Source organism: Hippopotamus amphibius, chromosome X (assembly GCF_030028045.1).
Source record: "Hippopotamus amphibius kiboko isolate mHipAmp2 chromosome X, mHipAmp2.hap2, whole genome shotgun sequence".
NCBI lineage: Eukaryota > Metazoa > Chordata > Mammalia > Artiodactyla > Hippopotamidae > Hippopotamus > Hippopotamus amphibius.
In genome coordinates, this window is record NC_080203.1 from 93711428 (window position 1) to 93737071 (window position 25644).

Below are 25644 nucleotides of genomic sequence, written 5' to 3' on the forward strand. Positions count from 1 at the left end.
CCCCCCAGAGGTTGGATCCTGAGGAGCGCTGGCAGAAGCTGTGATAGGCCATCATCCCGGAGACTGAGTGCATCCCCATCCCTGTCCCAGGCTCCCCGCCCACCCCAGGTGTTGCCCCACCCCACAAGGACGAAGCCCCAGCTCCATTCTGGGGCAGGCCTGGACCCCACATCCAGAGGGGCAGAGCTGCCAAGGCCACTGGGCCCGAAGAGGCAGGTCCCATGCCCATCTTATCGGTGCTCCGCACAGTGTGTGCCTGCTCCTCGCCTCCTCCTCACCTTTTCCTCGGGCTCCCAAGGCCACGGGTGGGCTGAGGGTTTGGCAGCCTGCCTTCTGGCCCAGCAGATGCTGAGCCTCTCCCGGGGCAGCGGGAGGGACAAGGCACAACAAGGCCATGCCTACTGCTGGCACCTCCCCTACAGCTGAGAGGGGGGCCTGAACTACAGGACACTGTCCCGGGACCCTCAAGCCCTAGCAGCGACCCGGGTCAGGCAGCAGGTGGGAGGGGCAGGGAAGCAGCTTCCACCTGTGGGGCTACCCGCGGGGGCAGTGAGCGGCCATGCGTCTGAGGGGCGCTGCTGTGCTGAGACCTGCTGGCTGTGGGCAGCAGCACCAAGGGGCCCACGAAGACTGAGCCCAGAGCAAGTGGCTTAGGTCTTGGGCAGCTGGGGGATGTCAGAAAGCGGCCGCAGGTGCTGGTGCTGGGGGAGTGCAGCCCAGAGCAGGCGTCAGAACAAGGCTCAGGACAAGCAGACAGCCAGTGCTCGAGAGTCAGGGAGAGGGTGTTCCAGGAAGACTCTGGCCCGAGTCCTGGTGATGGCTGGCCTTGGCCCAGCACACACTGGCCGGCCCATGGGGCTGTGCTGCCTGATTACACTGTGGCAGAGCTCTCCCTGGTTAGCGGGGGATGTCACCCCTCCACCTGGCCCCTTCCTCCAGGTTGGGGGAGGTGCCTAGGCCTTCTGGGCACAGCAGCTGGAGGTGGTTGTCAGGTATCAGGAGCCCTTAAGGAGGATAGAATGCTTGGTACCCATCAGGTTGCCTCTGTGCTGGTTCTCCCAGAGTGCCAGGAGGGCTGCCACCCTTCAGGTGAAGCAGATAGACGGGGGGTGCCATGTCCTCCATGCTCTGGAGTTTTGCTTCACACACCAGGGCAAGAGGGACAGAACCACCACAGCTGAGGTCCCCAGAGCTGCCCTGGTGCCTCCCCTTCTTAATCCAACTCTTGCTTCAATTCCTTGACACACCCCAGCATCTTTCCAACAAATGCCTGTCCTTTATGGCCTGCAATGAAACACTAAAATTGGTTCCCTGCTTTTATGAGGCACCTAGTTTAATGGACTCTTCCCATCTATCTGGCATTTCTCTCCTGCCCCCAAACGACAGATGTGGAAACTGAGCATAGCGTCTAGGTTGTATTAGGTTTCCTTGTATCTTACAGCAATCCAGTATGGGGTGATGGACTGGGAGGGGTAAAAACCTGAAGCAAGGACCGATATCAGTGCTAGGTTACCCTAAAGGCCAACTAAGCAACTGTTTAGGTCACCAGCAGGAAGGGGGCTCCCAGCAATGAGAAAGAGATTGTTAGAAACATTTGACACTCGAATTTGATATTCAAAGAAACAGCAAAATCAACATCATGGGGGAAATATAAAAACTTTACCATCAATTTTTATCAAGAAACATAACATGGAAAGTGGAAATGAGGGCACTCCATAATCTTTCTGAGCCTCAGAGCCTCTAAGGATCTTAATGTGACCCTGTCAGAAAGTCTTCAGGCCTGACTGTACCCTGGCCAAAGAGGGGAGACAAATGAGAACTCTTGCTTCCCTTGACAGGGGTTCATATGCACCTCAGAACACAAGATGGCTGCAAAGTAGGTGATCACAAGCTTCTCTTTGAAAATATTTAAAATTTAATAACAGATCTTTATTACTTTAGAAAAGCAAATATAATCATGGTCAAAATTCAAAAATCATAAAAGGGTATAAAGTAAAAAGTAGAAGTCCTCCTGTCTGCTTTCTAACCTTACCCATTCCTCTACTCAGAGAAATTTATATAGCCTTCACGTTACTGTCGAAAGGTGTCCTATTCCTATCCAAGGCCAAGCCCTCCAACTGTGCTTGGATCCCTCCTCTACGGCCTTATCCTTCCACCCTCTACTGGACCATTCTCACCAGCACATAAATATGCCTTAATATCACTATCCCAAAAAATAATGCCCCCCCCCCTTGACCTTGTGCCGGCCTTCCAGCTAAACTCCCATTTCCTTCTTCTTTACCATCAAAACGCCTCAAAATACATTTCTATAACATCGACAAAACAAAGACAACCTACTGAATGGGAGAAAATATTTGCAAATCATATGACCAATAAGGAATTAATATCCAAAATATGTAAACAGCTCTTAAAACTCAACATCAAAAAAACAAATAACTCAATTTAAAAATGAGCAGAAGGTCTAAATAGACATTTCTTCAAAGAAGACCTACAGATCTGTAACAGGCATATGAAAAGATGCTCAACATCACTAATTATTACAGAAATGCATATGAAAACAATGAGCTATTAACTCACACCTGTCAGAATGGCTATCATCAAAAAGACCACAAGTAACAAATGCTGGCAAGGATGTGGAGGAGAAGGAACCCTCTTGCACTGTTGGTGGAAATGTAAATTGGTGCAGCCACTGTGGAAAACAGTATGGAGGCTCCTCAAAAAACTAAAAATAGAACTACCACATGATCCAGCAATCCCACTCTTGGGTATTTAACAGAGAAAAATGAGAGAACTAATTAGAAAAGATACATGCACCCCAATGTTTATAGTAGTATTATTTACAATAACCAAGATACAGAAGCCAACTAAATGTCCATAGAGCAATGGATAAAGAAGATGTGGTACATATATACAATGGAATATTACTCAGCCATAGAAAAGAATGAAATCATGCCATTTGCAGCAACATGGATGGACCTAGAGACTGTCATACTGAGTGAAGTCAGACAAAGAGAAATACCGTATGATATCCCTTATATGTGGAATCCAAAAAGAAATGACACAAATGAATGTATTTACAAAACAGAAATGGACACACAGACTTAGAGAATGAACTTATGGTTACCAGTGGGGGAGGGTGGAGGGAAGGGATGGTTAGGGAGTTTGGGGTTGACATGTACACACTACTATATTTAAAAAGGATAACCGACAAGGACCTACTGTATAGCACAGGGAACTCAGCTCAATGTTATACGGCAGCCTGGATGGGAGGGGAGACCGGGGGAGAATGGACACATATACATGAATGGCTGAGTTGCTTTGCTGTACACCTGAAACTATCACAACATAGTTAATCAGCTATACTCCAATATAAAATAAAAAGTTAAAAAAACAAAAAACAGAAAAAATTAAAATAAAATGCAAGAGAGAAGGTACAATTTATCACTACTAAGAATGAAAATGGCAGTATCATTAATAGATTCAGCAAACATTGAGAGGATAATGAGAGGATATTATGGACAACTTTGTGTAATGAAAATTTAGATAACATAGCCAAAGTCCTATAAAAATAAAATGTACCCAAACTAACTGAAGAATAGAAAACAGGATATTGAATTATTAATTAAAAACCTTCCTAAAAAGAGAACTCCAGGCCCAGATGGCCTCACTGACAAATTCTATCAAACATTTAAGAAATATTTCCAACGTTAGATGAATTCTACCAGGAAATAGAAAAGGAGTCTATTTACATCAACTCACTTTATAAAGCCAGAATAACCCTTGATACCAAAACCCAATATTGAGGGACTTCCCTGGTGGTCCAGTTAAGACAAGACTCCACGCTCCCAATGCAGGGGGACCAGGTTCGATCCCTGGCCAGGGAACTAGATCCCACATGCTGCAACTAAAAGCCTGCATGCCACAACTAAAAATATCCCGCACACAGCAACGAAGATCCTGCATGCTACAACCTGGCGCAGCCAAATAAATAAATATTTTTTTAAAATATGGAGAGTACATAAAAAATTATGGGCCAATCTAACTCATAAAGATGTGAAAATACTAAAGAAAACACTAGGAAAAGGAATCCAATGATACAGAAAAAGGACAATACATCATGACTCAAACTGAGTTTTTTTCTAGGAGTGCCACATTAACAGATTAATGGAGAAACATTGTAAGATCACCTCAACAGATGCAGAATGAGTGTTTGATAAAATTCAACAAATATTCATGATACGTACTCTTAGCAAACTAGGAATAAAAATGAACTTCCTTAATCTAACAGAAGAGATCCAATAAAAACCTACAGTATACATCATAGTGAAATGTTGAAAGTTTTCCCTTTGAGGTCAGGAATATGACAAAGATGTCTACTATCAACACCTCTATTCAACACTGTACTGAAAGGGTCTAGCCAGTGTCATGAGGTAAGCATAAAAAATAAAAGGTAGAAAGATTTAAAAGGAAGAGACAAAGCTGTCACTATTTGCATACAGTATGATTGGGTATGCAGAAAATCCAAAAGAATGTAGACATAAACTGTTAATATAAGTTTAGCAAAGTTGCCAGACACAAAATCATTATAGGAAAATAAACAGCACTTCTACAGACCAGCTCTAAACAGAACATGAAGAGTCTTTTGAGATATCACTTACAATAGTATCAAGTTTCTAGGAACAGACTGAACCAAAGATGTGCATGATTTCTTCCGAGAAAACTGTAAAATTTATTGAGAGAATTTAACAAGCCAAATGATCAATATAACAACAGCACTCATGGCTTCAGCTTGTCTTCTTTTTAACTTATGACTGTCCATCACCTAAAACATAAACATAACAGTACATTACTTAGCAGAACTTCACTTAGACAATAAAAAAGGTACACAAAGGACACTACAGTTTTGGTTTTACATCATGAAATGGAAACCAGAACCCTAACTACTGCACAGGCTTGTATGCTAATGTACATTTCCAGGCATGAGAGCACAATTTTTTTAATGCATCATTCTTTTCAGTGATGTGAAGAAACCGATTTCTCAAGCCCAGAACAGATCAAATCTTATGAGCCTATTTAAAGATAATTTAAGTAGAGAGCAAAAACTTGACAGGGATTTCAGTTAAAATAAAATCTACCAAACAAAAACTCCAAGAAGCAAAACAAGCAAGCAAACCCAGTGTTATTCAAATGCATCGACTTTAAGTATCCTTCTAATTATATATATTAGTTCAAATAATAATGTCACACTTGGAAACGTTCAGAGAGAAATCAAAGAACAGCATTCCATTTGCTTTGTCTCTTTTGTGCAAAAATATTTCATTGATCCAGCTCAACCTTTATATGGCCTATATATAGTAAGGTGGCATTTGTTCCATTCACACCTGTTGTCCTGGAATAAGTAGTCATGGCATTCCCTTTAACTCTCCAGAGTATCCCAGTTTGGAAGATAAAAATTACATGGTCACACTAGTTATAAGCCACAGCCATCACAGATGACACTAAAATGTGAGGAAAAACACTACCACTTCTCTGTCTGGCTCACAATTTAAACAACAACAACAACAACAAACCAACTTAGAAAAGCCAAAACATACAGGTCCATATTAATTTTTGGCGTTTAAAAGATAGTGATTTTTGAGGAACAGTTCTGGCAAATTAAAAAAAAAATCGATACTATTGTATTGTTTAGATATCCAATTAGCACTGGGGTATGTTAATTTATGTACTTTAAAAAGTATTTGATCATTTGCCTTAGGTTTTAAAGGACTTCTACTCCAAAGTAATACTTTCTTGTTTTATAATTCAACAATGTGGACTTGACAATTCGTTTTTTCCTGATACTATCTTTTAATCAAGCATTTGGTGTCTGAACTACCTTTCAAATAATCTGTGTAAGTGCAATTTGTTATTAAAGAATAATGATGTTGTAGAAAACAACTACTCCATGACGTGCATTCTTAGTAGATAACATACCTGCTTCTGGAATTTTAGCAGGCAGTAGATTAGGTGGAATCTCCCCTTTCACATCAGTGCCATCTCTGCGCTCACCCACAGTCTTTTCCAGACCCATTTCCTGGCTTGCACCTTCCAATTCAGGTTGATATAAAGAGTTATTAATATAAGTGGTAAACCATAAATTAATATTATTAGATAAAGCACTGTAGGTTAGTACTGTAATAAATGTGAAGCATAAGAATGCAATGAGCACTAAAGAGTTTTTTGCTAGAAACTGGAGAAGTTGTGGGACTTCCCTGGTGGTCCACTGGGTAAGACTTTGTGCTCTCAACACAGGGGGCCCAGGTTCGATCCCTGGTAGGGGAACTAGATACTGCAGGCACATAGCAACTAAGAGTCTGTATGCCTCTACTAAGACCCAGCACAGCCAAAATAAATAAATTTTTTTTTTTAAAGAAACTTGGAGAAGTTGTGTTTGTCACATATTACCTTCTCTATGAAGCATGTTTTTTTTCTAAAACTGTTCAAAACAAACTTAGTTGTCACCTTTGTAACCTATATACACGTCTATTATTGCACTTATCTCATTAGATCAGCTATTTGTTTACGTGAATTTCTCTGACAAGATTATGAACTCAAGACAGAAATCATTCTCATTTGTATTTATATCCTTAGCACCTAGTACATTACCTGCCACCAAGCAGGCCTCAATAAATGAGTGAAAAAAAAGTTTAAAAATAGCAAGATGAGACAAACCCAAACTGAAGAACATTTTACCAAACAACTGATTTGGACTCCAAAAAATGTCAATCATGAAAGACAAAGAAATATTGAGGTACACTTCCAGGTTAAAGGAATCCAAAGAGAGATGACAACTAAATGCAATGGGTAGTCTTGGACTGGATCCTAGATCAGGAAAAAATAATGCTATAAAAAGCATTACTAGGCCAACTGACTACATATTAGATAATAATGTTTTCCCAATGTTAAATTTCCTGAATTTGATCACTGTACTGGGTTATGTAAGCGAATAGCCTTGTTTTTAGGAGAAACTTACAGAATTACTTAGAAAGTAAAGAGTTATATTTGAAATTTACTCTCAAATGGCTTAGCAATAATAATATGCATATTAATACCCAACGCAAGGACACTATATGGCAAAATATTAGCAACTACTGAATCAAGGTAAAGAGGACACAGAAGTACATTGTGCTTTCTTATAACTTTTCTGTACTTTTTAAAACTTTTCTAAGTAAAAAGTTAAAAAAATGTGACAACTAAATTACGGCTCAAGAAGACAAAAACATCGAAGGCTAATAGCAACTAGGAAAGGATTTCATTTATTTATCTGCATTATGAAAAAAATTTTAAATTACAGTCTAAGAACTAATCAAAATTTATCTAGGTTTGCTTAAACTTTTGATGCAACGACTTAAGAACCCTGAAAACAAAATTCCAAAAAGATCAAGTTTAACTAGTAAAATATAGTATAATTTTGTCTAAATTTAATATTGCTTCCTTTGATTTGCTAATTTAGAGCCTTGGCAAGGACTGCATTTTCCAAGCATGCCAAATAATTTAAAACATAGGTGGATAAAATGCTGAAAGAGGGAAAACTTAACACAGAGTGGGACTGCAGTCAGCTTCAAACTACACCTTTCCCTTACCAAACAGGATTCCAGCCTAATTTTCAGGGAACCCTTTATACCTGTTACTAGTATAACATCATAAATGAAATACAAATTGTCCCTCCATCCCCTCTTCACCTTGAATCACAGATGTTCCTCCTTCTTTCTCTTGTCCAGGTTCAATATCCACATTCTCAGTTGGTGGTTCCTTTTGTGGAGATTTTTTGCCACCTAGTTTCTGGGCCTTGGAGGAGAATAGGTGCAAATAAGAAGTATTGTTATTAATACTATGACAAGAGAAGGCACAAATATACATATCACACGGAGGCAACTAATCACCAATCTGAAGAGGCTTTTCCTATATCTTTATCTGTAAGCACTCTGAATAAAGTTACTCTTCCTATACAGAAAATACTCTAAGAAAGGATTTATCTGCAAGGACCAATAATTCTGGAAATCATTTTCATCTTTTCTGGGCTGTGTGTTGTTTTATTAATAAGCACAAACGGGAAGTCATAGGAACAATTTCCGGGCTCATATCAATACACACATCCAGGCAATACCAGAATATAAGTCTACTGGCTCAACGTTTCAGTCATGAGATTCATTTTTCAACCATTCAACCATTCTCAGCAAGACAGTCCTTTATACAAGAGATCTATATTGGTTCAACAACTTTTTAGATTTTCTTTTATTAATTTCTGCCAATGGAAGTAAGATATTAAAACACTCACAACCACACGTTCAGCCGTATCAGAAGATTCTTGACCATCTCCCCTTCCTCTAGATCTTGATCTTACTCGGGCACTCATATTTCACACTGAAAGCAGAAAATGGTGAACTGGAGAATGTAATTTAAAAAGACTATACTGGACTATTACCATGCTGATCGGAAATTCTTTTTTACATCTGGTGAGATTCCCCAAAGTAAATCTTGAATTAATAATAACTGCCTGCTTTCCAATAACATCAAATAAGGCTGTCTGCAAGCCCCTTTGTTTCTCTCACAGCCCATCTTGAAAAGAAGGGATCTTCAAGTACTTGATAAAAAAAAAAAAAAAAAGTACTACTTAACCAAAGAGATTCAGTTTCACTCCCAAAATCTCCAATATGGAGAGATTTTGTAAGATACAGCCACGTCCAGCTCCCCACTGCTGACTCCGGACTCTGTGCTCTGTCTACAGTTCCAGGGCCTCCAGGACCCAGATAACGCACATAACACCCTCACGACTCGCTCTACCTTCATCTGACCCCCAGACCTCCGCCGCCCACCGCCCTCCCTTTCCTGCCACCAGGACGAGAGCCATGGCGGCCATGACACCTGCTGGGAGAAGGACGACGACCTCGAGGACCTTCCTCCTCAGAGGCCAGACATCGCACCGCACCGCCTGACCCGCCCGAAGCCCGCTGGCTCCCCCTCACACACACGCAGGCACACTTAAACTCCCGGCAGGACAGATCTGTGGACCTACCTGGTGAGTCTCAGCCAAGTAGAAAGAACCCACACGCTAAGACGCGACCTGCACAGCTCGGCACCCAGACCGCGCGGCACACGCTGCACGCCAAGGGCCGACGGGAAGGCACGCAGCCCTGGGCATGCGCACTGGATCCCGCCTGCGCCTCGGGGTCTGGTTTCTCTGCCCTCCCACGGGACCCACGGAGAAGTCCCGGATCTGTGCTCTGCGGGTATTTCCTGTTCCTGCGGGGCTCAGATACCTCAAGTAACGCCCCCAAGTCTCGCGCCACTTTCAACTGCCCCTCTCCCCTCCGTGGCCCACCGTTCTCCCTTGCTCCGCGCCACCGCAAAGGGCCGTAGCCGCGATGCCTGTAAAGACGACGACCACGAGGACCTTCCTCCTGGGAAGCCAAGTATCGCACTGCACCCACCCACCCAAATCCTGCTGGCTCACACTCACTCATTAACATCTATTCACACTTACACCAGCTGTGACACAGCAGAGAGCCTGGTGGATAATCAGAAAGGGAATGAAACCTTTCGTTGCCGCCTAACACGACTTCTGCAGAGTCCACTCCACCTGCCAAGCCCAAGCCTCAGAGGTGTGCAAGGTAACTCCCACGCGCAGACGCAGTAATGTGTGTGTCACATGGGCTGTGGTTGCAGCCCTCTCTGACCAGGTAGAGGCTCCGCCCCGCCTGGAAGAGTTGCCTCCCAGTCCTGAAAGGGACCTGTTTTTCCCTTCTCCATACCGAAAATCTTATAGTCCTTCTGTGTCTAGAATATTCCCAGCCCTGATTGAACCCTCCAAATTCTCCTCTCCTTGAGGCTGCCTCAGTGGCTCTCAAGAGAGTCTTTAGTCTCCCCAGAGGCGTATGAAAGCTTTTAGGGTCTGAAAGAGTACAAAGGCATTTTGGGGCACGAGAGGGATCCACAAAATGTAAAGAAACGGATTGATAAATCCAAATACATAAGCCTTAAAACATCCCGTGACCCAACATTTCTACTTCTAGAACCTTATGTTAAGGTAACTATATTGGATGTGAACAAAGATTTAGATACATGGGAGTTCCAAAGCAGCTTAATTCATAAAAGCATGGTCACGGACTTGCTATATAAGTAAACTGAGGCACATTTGAAATATGGCTGCCCATCGAAACGAATGCTAAATGTGTGCTGTCATAGTGGTGCTGCTCACTTTGTTATTAACTGGAAACAGCCGGTTATGTAGCATTGGGTATGTGCAGCACGATCCCAGAAGAAGTGGGAGGCACTTCTTCCCACTGGAGAAGTTCACCAGCACTACCACACCACCAACCCTCCTCTCAGATAGTAAATATGCTTTGTTTTTCTGCAGTCAACAGCTTCCAGGGCTCCGGAGACATCTGATTCTCCAAGGGTAACGCAGCAGATAAAATGCAGCCCTCGGGGTTGTAGGTCTTCTGCACCTGGAGCACCTCAAAGGGTTTCGACATCACCTAGGTGGTCTGGTCCTCTGCTGTCAGGGAAGGGGTGGGTTGAGGAGAGAGGAGGGGAGGAGGAGGACAGCAGCCCACTGCTCCTGCTTTGGGCGAACAAAGGTAGGTGGGTACCTGTAGGACAGGAAGGAGTTTGCCCTGCTTTTCCCTACCTCTCTCCCTGCTCCCCCCCCCCCCCCCAAATAAAAACCCTTTTCTATACTTGCCTGTCCAGGACAGTTTCCAGGCCCTGCAGGTAACCTTTAGAGAAGCACATTTTCTTTGGGAGTTAGAAAGATCCCCTGTGGCAAAAAAAGAATTGCCACATCCCTCCCTTTCCCCCTCCCTCTCCCCCATCCTCTCATACAGACAAGATACAGAACTAATTTAGAGCCAAGTATAAATATGTAATTCTTCCTTGATCTCACCAATCAAGGATAACTAGTTTTAATATCTAATCAGGAGCTGCTTCTACAACTCAGATATTTATGTGTATGAAATAAAGATTTATTGAGAAGGACTGAGTTCTCACATTCCTTAATCAGCATAAACTGTGGGTCCTAACCTCAGTCTGTTTCTCCTCATGCAAAGCACTTTCATTGGCTCTGAGTCATTTCTTGTTATCTCCTTGAAAGGCCATCTGCAGCCCAGCTCCCTGATCTTGGGGCTTTGTTTCTATGCAGCAGCTTTCTTCTCTGAGCAGGATCTAGTTTCTCCAGGACACTGCGAAGAAGTTAGAGGGAAGATGGGGTCCTTCCTGTGTGAGAGCTTGGAGTCTCAACTGAAAAAGAAACTCAGACTTGCCCAGTACTGCAAGCCTTCCTGGGTAACCTCATCCTCAGGCAGTATTAGTGCAGAACACGCACTCTCAAGGACAGTCAGGTACTCCCAAGCCCTTGTTTGTATCATTGTGATTATTGTAGATATCATTTCATTTTTTTAATGACACAAGTGATACATGCCCCTTACAAATAATTCAGTCACAAAGAATTGGCCAGTCCCACTGTCTTTTGTCATTACTTAAATCCCAGTATAACATCACCCAGCTCTGGGTAGAATTAATGCCTGGCAGTAATGGTGTTGCTGGGACCACTGAGGGGAGCCACAAGGCATCCCCTTCTGTCCTTCCACACTCCCCTTCCTCATATTAGCAGAAGAAAAAAAGACTCTGTACATCCATCTGCCACAGTTAGAGATGATTATCAAGAGTGGGAACTGGCGGCTGTGCCCATTGTGAAGTGGAGCAGGTGTCAAGGTCAAGGCCCAGATGGTGCATGGGCTGAAGGTGAGCTCTGTGCAGAATGTCCAGAAACCCAACGGGAGAAAGAGGGGAAATGCTGCCTGGGCCAGCTGTGAGTGGGATGCACAGACACGAGGCTATGGTGAAGATGTGGTGAGGTGGCAGCTGTGGCTGTGCAGTGGGTGGGATGATGACCTGGCTCACTTCCAATACCTGGAGGAGGGAAAGATTCAGGACTGCATGTTGACCACAGGTTGTACTCCAGAGGAAGGTGATGGTGCTTGGGAGTACTCTGGCCTTCTTCTGGCCTGGGGTACCAGCCCTGTGGATCTGGGGGTGGGCCAGACCTGGGAGTTACAACCTGCAACCATCACCCTCACCTGAAGTTGGGGGAAATCCCAACAGCCAGCCTTGGAGAGAGAGAGCAATAGAGGGTGCAGCTGGGGTGTATGAGAGGTGTCTTTGTTGAGCCCCAGCAGCTTGTGCAACCCATCACCACCCCATTAGATGGTGAGGAGGAAGCAGGTTTAGAGGTTCGTGAGAAACTCCTAATACTCTGTCTCTCAGTTAGTAATGCCCTAAGCACCGTTTCCCAGCAATCTGCCTTTTGGAACTCATCCTGAACGTATGTTCATCCAAGTAGACTGCAGTAAATATACCACAGTTGCAAAAGTGAAAACTCAGAGGTGCCTGTGTGTTCAGTAATGTACTTGCTCATATGAATTACTCAGGAATTAGTAAAACTAGACCATGGAAGTTTTGTGGCCCATGAAGAATTAGATAAATTAACATGTATTAATATAGAATGGTGTCCATTAATTAAAGTTAAGTAGTACAAAAAAAGCTGTAGAACACTCTACTATGATTCTATGGTTGTTTTAAGCAGACACATAACTATCTATGTGTATGTGATTATGCTGATTTGTTCATGGTCTTTTTAATATTGTAAGTAAAATTGGAATGAACATCTTATACTTGTGCGGTAGCATGCTTTTCTCATATTTTCTTAGGATGTATTCCTGGAAATTGAATTGCTGGGTGAAAGGGAAGTGGGCGTTTAAACGTTTTTAATGTGTATTACTAGATGACTCAAAGAAATGAGAAACCATTCTACATTCCAGTTTGCGTACAAGAAGTCCTGTTTTCTTCCAACCTTGCAATTGTTGGGTATAACATTAGTTCTTTTTCTGCTATTTTGATGGACACTAGTATCTGAATTTGCATTTTTATAAATAATAAGGTTTAACATTATTATTCAAGTAATTCATGATTATAGTAAAAAATCCATAAAATCAGAAAGAGGAGAAGTAAGAATCAACCTTATGGCTCAAGCACCCATTAAAAACCTCTCTTTGCCATTTTAGTACATATAGTTACATGTATATGTCTCGCACATTCATTCTAGATTATCATCCATGCTGTAGCAAACATCCTCATGGGTCATTCCCCATCCACTTCCTTAATTGTTTCTTTAGGAAAAAAAATCCTACATAAAGCAATAGGGGCTTGAGAGTTATTTTCAACTTGTCCAACATCACACCCTTGGCAAGGTATTCCAGGCATTAAACCTGTGTCTTTCTGCTCCCACTGCCTTTGCTTATTTCTTTACATCGCTGACTCATGGATCTGCTGGTTCCCTTGAATCCCTTAGCTCAAGGGAAGAGCTTAGCAACCCCATGACCACCATCCATAGGAGGTGATGTGGTGTAAGTACCCACGTGTGCGAGATGCAGCACTCCCAGAAGGAACAGCATGAGCTAAGTCATGGAAGCTGGCAGGCCTTGACATGCTTAACAACTGCAGAGGTCACTGAGGCTGGAGACTCAGGCTGTGGGTGAAAGGGGGATCTTTTCTTTGGCATTCCTGACCAACAGTAGATCACAAGAAGTGCACAAGTAGATTGTGAATATAAATATTCTGTGAGGTAATTTTTCTAAATCACTGCCTGGTAAACATGAAGGAAGTTTACATGATTGCAAAGGAACGTTCCTGTAAATCTCATTGATAAAGTATGTAATTTTAAACTTCGACTCCAACAATCTGTAAACTCCTTCAGATACTATACATGCACATTTAGTTGTTGTACACACACTCACATGTATTCAGATAGCTATTACTTAGTGTTGGCATATCTGGGCAGTTTACCTGAAGCGGTAGAGAGGAAGGAAGGTTCTTGGCAGTTCCATCACCCGAAGAAGTTGCCCTTTTTCCACCCTTCTTCTCATACAGAAGCCTCCAAGTTTGCCTTCTTATGCCAACCAATCCCAAATTTGTAATTGTGCTTTCAGTCTTCATTGATGGTGTTCAGGCTCCTCACGTGGCCTAGAAAGCTCATTTGGCTTTGGACTTCTGTCTCTTGGGTGAGTTTCCTCTTAGGCACATATCCCCTAGTAGTCAGGCAATTAATTGGTAAGGGTACCGTGGTCATGCTGGCCTTTGCTGGCTCTTATGCCCCTTCCTGTGTGCCTTTGCCAAAAATCAGTTGTCCGTATACGTGTGGGTTTATTTATGGACTCTCTGATCCATTCATCTATTGGCAAATTACTTTATGCCAATACTACACTATTGTGATATAGTTTTATAATAATTCTTGAAATCTTGTTGTGTCTAATCTAGGTCCTCTGCATTTCCATATAAATTTTAGAATCAGCTTTTCAATTTCTACAAAAAAAAAACTGCTGGGATTTTGATTAGGAGTGTGTTAAATTTATAGATCAACTTGGGGAGATTTGCCACATTAACAATTTTCAGTCTTCAGACTCATAAACAAGATATATCTCTCCATTAACTGAGGTCTTAATTTCTTTCAGCAATATATTGTAGTTTTCAGTATACAGATCTTTCACTTCTTTTGTCAGATTTACTCCTCTGTATTTCACATGTTTTATGCTCTTACAGATTGGTTTTTATTTCAATTTTTGATTGTTGTTAGTATGTAGAAATACAACTGATTTCTTTACATTGAGCTTGTTTCCTGCAACTTCACTAGACTCACTTGTTGGTTTTACTAGCTTTTAATTAGATTTAATCACACTGTCTATGAAAATGATCATGTCATCTGTGAATAGACAGTTTTACTTCTTTATTTCCAATCTGGATGCATTTTATCCCTTTATCTTGCCTGATTACAGTATCTAGAATCTCAAGTACGGTGTTGAATACAAGTGGTAAAAGTGAATATCCTTGTCTTATTCCTGATCTTAAGGCAAAACATTCTGCAGCAAAACAATCATATGGGTATTTTCTTTTTTAGTTTGTTAATATGGTGAATTTCATTGGTTTCTTTTCAAATATTAAACCAGCCCTGCATTACTGAGATAAATTCCATTCAGGCATGATGAAACATATTGTTGGATTCAATTTGTTAAAATCTTGTATAGAATTTTGCATGTATGAGGGATATTGGTCTGTAGTTTCCTTTTCTATTAAGGTCTTTAGCTGGTTTTGGAATCCAGGAAATTCTGGCCTCATAGAATGAGTTGAGTAGGAAAGTATTCTTTCCTCTTCAATATTTTGGAATCATTTGTGTAGAATTGGTATTATTTATTCCTTAAATGTTTGGTTGAATTTTCCAGTGATGCCATCTGGGTTTGGAATTTTCTTTATGAAAACATTTTTTCACTAAAATTTCAATTTCTTTTACTAGATAAAGTTATTCCAGTTATCTATTCTTAAGTGAGTCTTGGTAGTTTGTATCTTTCAGATTGTCTGTTGTATCTTTGCTGATATTCTGCCTATATATTCTATCCATTATTGAGAAAGGGATATTGAAATCTCAGACTGTAATTGTGGATTTGTCTATTTCTCCTTGTAGTTCTATCAGTTTAGGCTTCATGTATTTTGTAGCTGTTATTAGGCACATAAACATTTAGGATTGTTAGGATGTCATGAACATAAATGTAAAAGTCCTCAACAAAATATTAGCAAGTTGAATCTACGAGGGTGAGTCAAAAATTATCCTCACTCCAGTTATATTAAAACTTCTGTTGGCCACACTGTCTTATCAGCGCTTTCCATTCAAGGCTATTGTCTCCCCAGTCACTGCTGTGCAGGCGTGAACATGTTACATCAGTTCATTTGTAACTGTGGTGTGAGCAAAAATGGGTGCCCCACTTGTGATTTGCATGAAAGAAGAGCAGCGTGCAGTGATTCGTTTTTTGTGGTCTGAGGGTGTACCTGGTGCCATTATTTATCGAAGACTTTGTGCACAGTATGCAGAAAGTGTTTTGTCGCTAAGAAGTGTGTATGAATGGATAGAGAAGTTCAAGGAAGGTTGCATAAGTCTTAGCCATCAAGAAGGAGCTGGATTCACTTCTGATGAAGTGAAGACAGCAGTGCATTCGTGGCTCGCAGCTCAGCCTAAAACATTTTTTAATGAGGGAATACAAAAGTTTGTTGACAGATGGACAAAGTGTATTGAAAAGCAAGGAGATTGTGTCGAAAAACGATGTATTTGTCTTTTCTAAAAGTTAATTAAATTCTATACCCAGAGTGCGGATAATCTTTGACTTACCCTCATAGCAATATATAAAAAGAATAATACAGCACAACTAAAGGAGGTTTATTCCAGGAATACAAGGTTAATTCTGTATTCAAAAATCAATCAATGTAACTCTCCATATTAATAGTCTATAAAGAAAACCACATGGTCATGTCAATTGATGCAGTAGAAGCATTTGACAGAATACATCCATTTATGATGAAAATTCCCAGGAAACTAGGACCAGAAGGAAACTCCCTGCGTTTCGTAAAGGGTATCTACAAAAGAATCTACAACTAACATCGTATTTTATGTTGAAAGACTGAATGCTTTCCTCCAAAGATCAGGAATGAAACTTGCATTTGAATGTGAAGCTCTCAAGGAACTCCAAGGGATTCAGGCATGTGGGGTTCCCATCTTCTTGCAGGTTTTTCCTCTAGGAATACCACTGGGTTCACAAGAAAATCCAGAAAAGTTCTCCTGTGGTGCTGGCAAGGAGAGGAGAACACCATTGCCCAAATCCCCCCAGACTCATTTCCCCTATCTCCCTTCCAGAACATAAAAGCTTAATCTGCAGGCACTGGTAGAATGCTACTGCAACTAGGGGAAAGCAATGGAAACCATCAAGGAAACTTGGCCTATCATCTTCCTTATCATCCCTAAGTAACAAAAGCTTCCATCTTCAGGAGCCAGGGCAGCAAAACTGTAGCCAGAGTACATGGGTACCCATGCAGCTGGGAGAAGTGAACAGGGGAAGAAAAGCTCTACCTATGGAGGAAAGAAAGGAATATTCTAAAGGCCACTCTGCCAAGACACACTCTCACAGTGCTTGCCTAAGAATGAGGCTTAATGAAAACACCAGAGAAGACTTTTTCCTCCCACTCCTACTTCCATTAGAGCCTTTAACATATTAACTACAATTATTTTAAATTCTCTGTGTGATAATTTCATCCTCTGTGTTTTATCTGAGTTTGATTCTGATGATTGTTTTTTTAGACTATGTATTTCTTGCTTTTTTGGATGCATAATAATTCCATGTGGAAAGTGTGACAGGTTGTAAAGGACAGTAGTTACCGAAGTAAATATTTTGTATGTTTGGGGAAGAATGCACAGTTATTTCTCCTAGGATTTTAGTATGTGTACTTCTCCTAGGATTTAGTATTAATCTAGTAAGGACTTGTACTAAGTTTGAAGTTCGTTCTTGCTGTGGTTATTGTCTCTGTTCAGTGAGAGATGTCTGAAATCAGTGGGATTCTGTTTCCAAAAGTTTAAGTCTGAGGTACTCAGGGGTCTTTGTTCAGCATGTGAAATCTCTGAACTTTTAGAGGATCTGTGTCCCAAGTTTTGAATATGAGGTACTTGGTGTCTGTTTTCAGAGTGTGAAGTCTGTGCAACCTTAAAAGGTCTGTGTCTCAATGATTCAGTTAGAGTTATTTGGGGGTCCAAAGTCAGGGTGCAAGGCCTCTGAAACTTTGAGAGTCTCTGTTCTAAGATTTGATTCTGAGGGGTTTGGAGTCTGTGTTCAGGGTGTGAGCTCTCTGACCTCTAAGTTCTGTGATTCAAGGTGTTAACTCTACAGTAGTGGTTTGTGTTCACAGTGTGAAGTCTTTGAGGATTTATGTTGCTAAAGTTTGAATCTCAAGTCATTGTGGGTCTCTGTTCAGGGTGAAAATTCTCCGAAATCTGTGGGGACCCATTTCCAACAGTTAAGTTTCATGTGTTTGGAGTTCTGCATTCATAGCCTGAGGTCCTCTGTACTTTTAGAGGATCTGTGTCCCAAGGATTCAGTCTGAGTTATTTAGGGGTCTGTATTCAGGGTTTGAGGCCCTTGAGATTTCCAGTTTCTGTTCCGAGGTTTTTAGTCTTAGGGATTAAAAGGCTTGAGTTCAAAGGCTATGTGGTCTTTGAACTTTTAGAAGATCTGAGTCCCACATTTGGGTCCAAGGTATTTAGGGGTCTGTGTTCAGGAAGTGAAATTCATGGATTCTTTGAAGATCTTTGTTCCAAGTTTCTTGCCCAAGGTGTTTGGAAGCCCATGTTCAAGGTATGAGGTCTTTGATCTCTCTAAGGCAGCGGTCGGACTGGTTTCGTGGAAGACAATTTTTCTACAGATGGGGGCGGGGGGAGATGGTTCAGGGGGTAACAAGAGCAATGGGGAGTGATGGAGAGGGGCAGATGAAGCTTCGCTCACTGGCCAGCCGCTCACCTTCTGCTGTGCAGCCTGGTTCCTAACATGGGCCGGGGGTTGGGAACCCCTGCTCTAAGGGCATATGTTCTATGTTTTGAGGCTTAGATACTTAGAGGTGTATGCTAATGTTCTCGGGAAATTTTCAGGGTCAGTCCAGATGTTTGAGTCTGAGGTAACTGCTGGTCTGTGTTCAGGTGTAAGGCCTCTGAAATTTTTTCAGGGTCTACATTGTAAGGTTTGAATCTGAGGTAATTGGGGGCCTATGATCCAGTTATGAAGTCTTTGAAATTTTAAGATTGGATCTCAAGTTTCAGAGGTATTTTTGCTCTGCATTCAAAGAGTAAGGTCCTTGAATATTTTTCAGTTCAGGGTTCCAGGTTTTTTTGTCTGAGTTGTTTAGACATCCCTATTCAGGATGTGAAGTCTCTAAACTCTTTGAGGATCTATATTCCAAGGTTTAAAATCAGAAGTTTTCAGGGTCTTTGATCAGGGTGTGAGAAGTGTCCAAACTTATTAACCGAGCTACAAGATTTGGTCTGAAGTCTTTGAGGGTCTATGCTGTAAGATTTGAACATGAAGTACTTGTGGGTCTCTGTCAGTTGATGCAAGTTTAAATCTGAGATATCTGGGGGCCCGTGTTTAGGAAGAAAGGTGTCTGATATTTTGAAAGTCAGATTTGAATGTGAGGAATTTGGAGGTCTGTTATATGTGCACATTGTCTGGACTTATTGAGGCCTGTGTCCCTAGGTTTGAATATAAGGAATGTGGGGATCAGTGTTTAGGGTGTGAGCTCTCCAAATTCTTTGAGGGTCTGTGTTCAGGGGTCCTGGGGGTTCATGATCCGGGTGTGAGAAGTGTTCAAACTTACTGTCTGTGCTCCAAGGTTTGATCTGAAATATTTGGGGGTCTGTGGTCTGGGTATGAGGTCTCTTGGTGCTTTAAGGGCATTAGTACCAAAGTTTGATTGTGTTCTATGGGACTTTGAGTTCAGGGTTAGAGGTTCTGAAACACTTTGATGATCTACCTTCCTAGGTTTCAATCTGATATTACAAGGGATCTGGGTTTGTGTGTTAGGTCTCTGAAATCATTGAGCTTTCATGCTTTTAGTCTGAAGTGTTTGGAAGTCTATGAGCTAGGTGTGAAGTCTCTGAATCTTTTGATGGTCTCTGTTGCAAGTGTAGAGTTTGTGGTATTAGGAGATTTGTGTTGGGGATATGAAATCTCTGAAATCTTATATTACCTATGTTCCAACGTTCATGTTGGAGGAGGTGTTAGGTGTTGGTGCTCAAGCTGATATCTCTGTCTGAAATTTTATGGGGTCTGTTTCCCAGGTGTTAATCCTTAGATATTTGGGAGTCTGAGTTCAAAATGCGAAGTCTCTGGAGTTTGAGTGGGAGATGTTTATGGTCTTTGTTCATATGTGAAGTCTGTGAAATCTTTCGCTGCCTATCCTCCATGGCTGAATCTGAGAGGTTTGGGGTTCTGATTTTAAGCTGTGAAGTCTGTGTTATCACTGTGGGTTTGTTTCCCATTGTTGAGTATGAAGTATTTTGCACTAAGTGTTCGGAGTAAGAAGTCTCTGAACTCACTGAAGGTCTGTTTTTTGAAGTTTTAGTCTGAGGTATTTGGGGAAAGTGTTCAGGGTGTGAGGTCTCTGAACCCTGTGAGGGTTTGTGTTATTTGGTGTGTGAGTTCAGAGATCTTTTTTTAGGTTCAGTATCTTGAGGTTTAAGTCTGAGGTGTTTGGAACTGTATTTAGAACATGATGTCTCAGAACTCACTAAAGGGTCTGTGTCTTAAATTTTTAACTGATGTATGTGGGAACCTGTGTTTAGCTTGTGAGGGGTCTGAAATCATTGAAGGTCTTTAGTATAGATTTTGAATCTGAGCTTTTTGGAACTCTATATTCAAGATGGACAAGCACCCAAATCTTTAAGGGTCTGCCTTTCGAGGTTGGAGTTTGAGATATTTTCCAATGTTTGTACAGAATGTGAGGCCTCTGACTTTCTGAAGTACTTTTTTCACAGGATCGAGTCTGAGGTTATGAGCTCTGGGTTTAAAACGTAAGTTCTTTGAATTCTATGAGTATCTGGGTACTAAGGGTGGAGTCTGGTGTATTTGTATATCTGTGTTCAGGATGTGAGTGCTCTGAAACCTTTAAAGGTCTGTGTTTCAAATTTGAGTCTCAGGCATTTGGGGTCATTATTTAGGTTGTAAATACTCACAACTCTTTTAGTGTCTGTGTTTTCATATTTTCTCTATTCGTGTTCCAAGGATGAGTCTAAGAGATTTGGGGTTCTCCATTCAGAGTTAGAAGACTGTGATATCAATAAGGGTTTGTCTTCCATTGTCTGAGTATGAAATATTTCAGGGTCAGTGTTTGGGATGAGAATTCTCTGAACTCATTGAGAGATTGTGTCCTAAGTTTGCTTCTGTGTTATTTGGTATCTAACTTCAGGGCACAAGGTCTTTGATTTTGTGTGTGTGTGTGTGTGTGTGTGTGTGTGGTTCTGTGATCCAGCGCTTGAATCTGAGGTATTTGGGACTTTGTGTTTAGAATGTGATGTCTCTGAACTCTGAGCGTCCGTTTCTTTAGTTTTAATTGATGTATTTAGGGATTTGTGTTTAGAATGTGATGGCTCTGAAATCACTGAGGATCTTTGGTATATATTTTGAATCTGAGCTTCTGGGGTCTGTATTCAGGGTGTGAGATTTCTGAACTCTGAGAGTCTGCGTTGCCAGGTAAAGGTCTTGGGTGTTTGGTGCTACATGTTCAGGGTTTGAAGTATCTGACTCTTCAAAGATCTTTTATTTTTTAAACAGGATTGAGTCTGAAGTACTCACACAACTACATTTGGAATGTAAGGTCTTTGAAGTCTGTGAGGGTCTATGTCCTATGATAATGAATTTGATGTATTTGCACTTCTGCATTTAGAATTTTAGTTTTGTGAAATCTTTGAGGGTCTATATTTCAAGATTTGAGGTGTTTTATATCTGTGTTATGAGTATAAGCACTCACAAATCGTTTAGGGTCTGTGTTTTAATGTTAATATGACATATATGGGTTATTTTTGAAAGAAGTAAGTTTTCTGAATTCACTGAAGGTCTGTGGCCCGTGGTTGGAAGCTCAGATATTTGTAAGGTCATGTACTGGGTATGAGGTCTATGAATTCACTGAAGGTCTGGGTTCCAAATTGAATTACTAGTATTTGGAGGTACATGTTCAGGTTGTGATGATGCAGAACTCTCTCATGGTATGTGTTCCAAAGTTGTAGTCTGAGATATTTGGGGTTTCTTTTCAAGGTTGGAGGTGTCTGACCTCTTTGAGGGTTTGTTTCCTAAGTTTGCTTCTGAAGATTCTTTTGGTATCTAAGTTCAGAGTGTGACACATCTAGACTTTAGAGGATCAGTGCTCCAAGATTCGTGTGTGTGGTTTTTAGGTATTTATCTTCAGGATTGAAATCTCTGAAATCTTTGAGGGCCTGTCATCCAACTTTAGAATCAGGTATGTTTGGGGGTCTCTGAGCAGGGAGTGAGAGGACTCTGAGCTAAATAAGTGTGCTCCAGTGTTTGAATGTAAATTATTTTGGGGCCTGTGTTCAGAGTGTGAGATCGCTGACTTTTTGAAGATCTTTTATTTCATAGAGTTGAGTCTGAGGTATTTTGTGTTCTGTGTTTAGAGGTCTTGAACTCTTTGAGATTCTGTGACATAAAATTCTGAGTTTGATGTATTTGTGGTTCTTTGTTTAGGGTTTTGGTCTCTGAAATCATTGAGGGTACGTGTCTCAAGGTTGGAGTCTGAGGTGTTTGGAAATTCCTGTTCTGGGTGTGAGGTCTATGAACTCTAGAAGGTCTGCATTCCAGATATTGCACTTGAGAAATTTTGAGGTGCTTATTCAAGTTGCAAGGTGCAGAACTCTTTCAGGCTCTGTGTTCCATCTGAGGTATTTGGGTCAGTGTTCAGAGTGCGAAGTCTGTGAACTCTTTTAGGGTTTTTGCCCTAAGTTTGCTTCAGAGGTTTTAGCGTCTCTCTTCAGGATATGAGGTCTCTGAACTCTTGGAGGTTCTATGTTCCAACATTTAAGTTTGTGGTGTTTGGGAATTTATATTTAGCGTGTGAAGCCTCTGACTTATTTGAGGGCCTGTGTTTCAGGGTTTGACTCGGTATTCATGGAATGAGAGGAGTGTGAACTTATTAAGTATCTGTGCTCCAAGGTTTGAATCTGAAGTATTTTAGGATCTGGGTTCAGAGCTTGAGGTCTCTGAACTCTTTGAAGTGCTTTTTTTTCATAGAATTAAGTCTGAGGTAACTGTGGTCTGAGTAAAGTCTTTGAACTTATTGAGAGTCTGTGTTCCTAAGTTTGAGTTTGAGGTATTTGGGTTTGTATTTAGGGTGTTAGCATTCACAAATATTTAGAGTCTGTGTTTTCATATTTGAATATGAGGTATATGGGTTCTATGAGCAAGAGTGAGGTCTCTTAACTTGCGAGGGACTGTGACCAAAATTTGAATCTGAGTTATTTGTGGTCTGTGTTCAGTTGAGAGGTCTTCTGAATTCTTTCAGGCTTTGTATCACAACATTTGAGCCTGAAGTGTTTGGAAGGTTGTGTTCTGGATCTGAGGACTATGAACAATTGAGGATTGGGTTCCAGATATTGGTTCTGTGGTGTTTGGAGGTGTATGAACAGGTTGAGCGGTCACAGAACTCTTTCAGAGTCTGTACTCCCAGGTTGGATCTGAGGTGTCTGAGTCAGTGTTCAAGGTGAAAGGTCTTTGAAATTTTTCAAAGTTTATGTCCTAAGTTTTCTCCTGAGGTTTTTTGGCTCTTTGTTCAAGGCGTGGATTTTATGAACTCTTAGGGTGTCTGTGTGCCAAAATTTGAATTTGTGGCATTTGGGAATTTATGTTTAGGATATTAAGTTTCTGAATTCTTTGAGGGCCGGTGTTCCAGCATGTGAATCAGATATTTGCAGGTCTGTTTTCAAGGAGTGAGATGTGTGTGAACTTATTGTCTATGCTCCAAGGTTTGAACCCAAAGAATTTGGGGGTTTGTGGTCAGGATGAGAGATCTCTGACCTCTTTGAGGGTGTTTGTCCCAGGGTTTGATTCTGATGTGTAGGGTGGTGAGTTCATGATTTGAGGTCTCCAAACACATTGATGATCTGTGTTCCAAGTTTGAGTCTGAGATATTGGGAGGTCTGTGTTCAGTGCATTCAGTTTCTATAATCATTGTCTGTATTTCAAGATTTTAGTCTGATGTGTTTCAGGGTCACTGTGCAGAGTGATAGGTCTCTGAACACCTGGAAGATCTGTGTCCCATATTTTCTGAGGTAATGTATTCAGGTGTGACATCTCTGAATTTTAGAGTGTATGTGTTTCAGGTTTGAGTGTGAGCTCTTGGGGGTGTGTATCCAAGATATGAGGTCTCTGAACTCTTTGATGGTCTGTATTCCAAGTGTTGAGTCAGTGGTATTTGGGGATTTGTGTTCAGGATAGGAAGTCTCTGAAATCTTATAGAGCCTGTGTTGAGTTGGAGGTATTGGTTGTCATTGTTCAAGCTGTGAGGTATGTGAAATTTTATAAAGTCTGTTTCCCAAGGGTTGAGCCTAAGATATTTGGGAGTCTGGATTCAGCACACGAGGTCTCTGAAATTTTAGAGGGCTGTGTCCCAAGATTTGGGTGGGAAGTATTTAGGGTCTGTGTCCAGATTGTGAGAGCTCTGAAATCTTTGTATATCTGTGTTCCAAGATTGAATCTTATGCATTTGGGGTTCTGAATTCAGGGTGTGAGGTCCCTTATCTGATGAAGAATCTATCAATATATAAGCCTGAAGTATTTTGGATTCTGTGTTCAGGGTATGTACTCTATGAACTCATTGAGGGTGTATTTTTCAAGGTTTTAGTCTGAGGTGTTTGAGGCGAGAGATCTCTGAACTCTTTGAGGGTCTGTATCCTAAATTTGCTAATGAGTTTTTTTATATTTCAGTTCAGGGTGTGATCTTTTTGAGGTTCTCTGTCCCAAGGTTTGAAGTTTGGGATTCTGAAGTTTGGGAATCTGTGTTTAGACTGTGATTTCCGAACTCATTCAGGTTCTGTATATTGAAGTTTTAAGTAATGTATTTAGGGAATCTGTATTTAGGATGTGAGGTCTCTGAAATCATTAAGGGCCTGTCATACAAATTTTGAATCTGAGCTGTTTGGGGATCTGTATTCAGGTTGTAAGAGCTCTGAACTCTCTAAGCATCTCTGTTATAAGATCTGAGGTATGTGGAGGTATGTGTTAGAGTGAGAGTCTCTGACTCTTTGAAGTTCTTCTTTTGCAGGATTGAGTCTGAGGTATGTAGGGGTCGTTTTACAGAGTGTGAGATCTTTGACCTCTTTGAGGACCTGTGTCCTAAGAATCTGAGCATGATGTATTTGTGGGCCTATATAGGGTGTGGGTCTCATGTAATTGCAGTCTATGTTAGGATGTACATTTGGGGAACCCTTTGGAATTTTCTGAAGACTGGTGTTCCAGTATTTGAGGCTGGGGTATTTGACAATCTGTGTTTAGACTGTGATGTCCCTGAACCCTTTGGAAGTATGTGATTTAACTGATATATTTGAGGATCTGTTTTTAGGATGTGAGGTATTTGAACTCAATTGAGGGTCTGTGTTGCAAGGTCAGAGTCTGAGGTCTTTGCAGGTGTGTGTACAAGGTGTGAGGTCTCTGATTTCTTGAAGGTCTTTTTCTTAGAATTGACTCGGGGGTATTTGGGGATCATTTTAAAGCCATTTTTGAAGTCTTTGAGGTCTGTGTCCTAGGATTTCAAATTGATGCATTTTCAGGTCTGTGTTTAAGATATCAGGTCTCTGAGCCTTTTGAACATCTATGTTCCATGTTCGAGTCTCTGGCGTCAGGGTCTGTGTTCAAGGTATAAGCACTCACAGATCTTCTAGATCTGTGGTTTAAAGTTCAAATGTGAGGTATTTGGGTTCTGTGTTCAGTCAACGAAGTCTCTGAACTCATTAAGGTTTGATGACCCAAGTTTAAATCTCAGACAGTTGAGGGGATCTATGTTTGGGATTTCAGGTTTCTGATCTCCTTGAGAGTTCTGTCACAAAATTTGAGTCTGAGGTATTTGGAAATTCATATTCTGGATAGGAGGTTTATGAACTCTTTGAGGGCCTGAGTTCCAAATATTGTGTCTGAGGTATTTGGAGATGTTTCTTCAGGTTGTGAGACTGCAGAACACTGTAGA

At 41.3% G+C, this 25644-nt stretch overlaps 1 protein-coding gene across 1 annotated transcript in view; it reads right to left on the bottom strand.

Moving 5' to 3' along the window:
• Positions 1-487: 487 nt before the first annotated feature.
• PAGE4 (PAGE family member 4) overlaps positions 488-25644 on the bottom strand; it is a 131653-nt gene continuing 106496 nt past the window's right edge. Inside the window, exons 2-5 of the mRNA XM_057717652.1 lie at positions 8321-8403; positions 7722-7821; positions 5974-6084; positions 488-630 (exon numbers count right to left, since the gene is read on the bottom strand). Coding sequence (XP_057573635.1) covers positions 488-630; positions 5974-6084; positions 7722-7821; positions 8321-8395 — 429 coding nt within the window. The 5' untranslated portion in view covers positions 8396-8403. The remainder of the gene's footprint in view (positions 631-5973; positions 6085-7721; positions 7822-8320; positions 8404-25644) is intronic.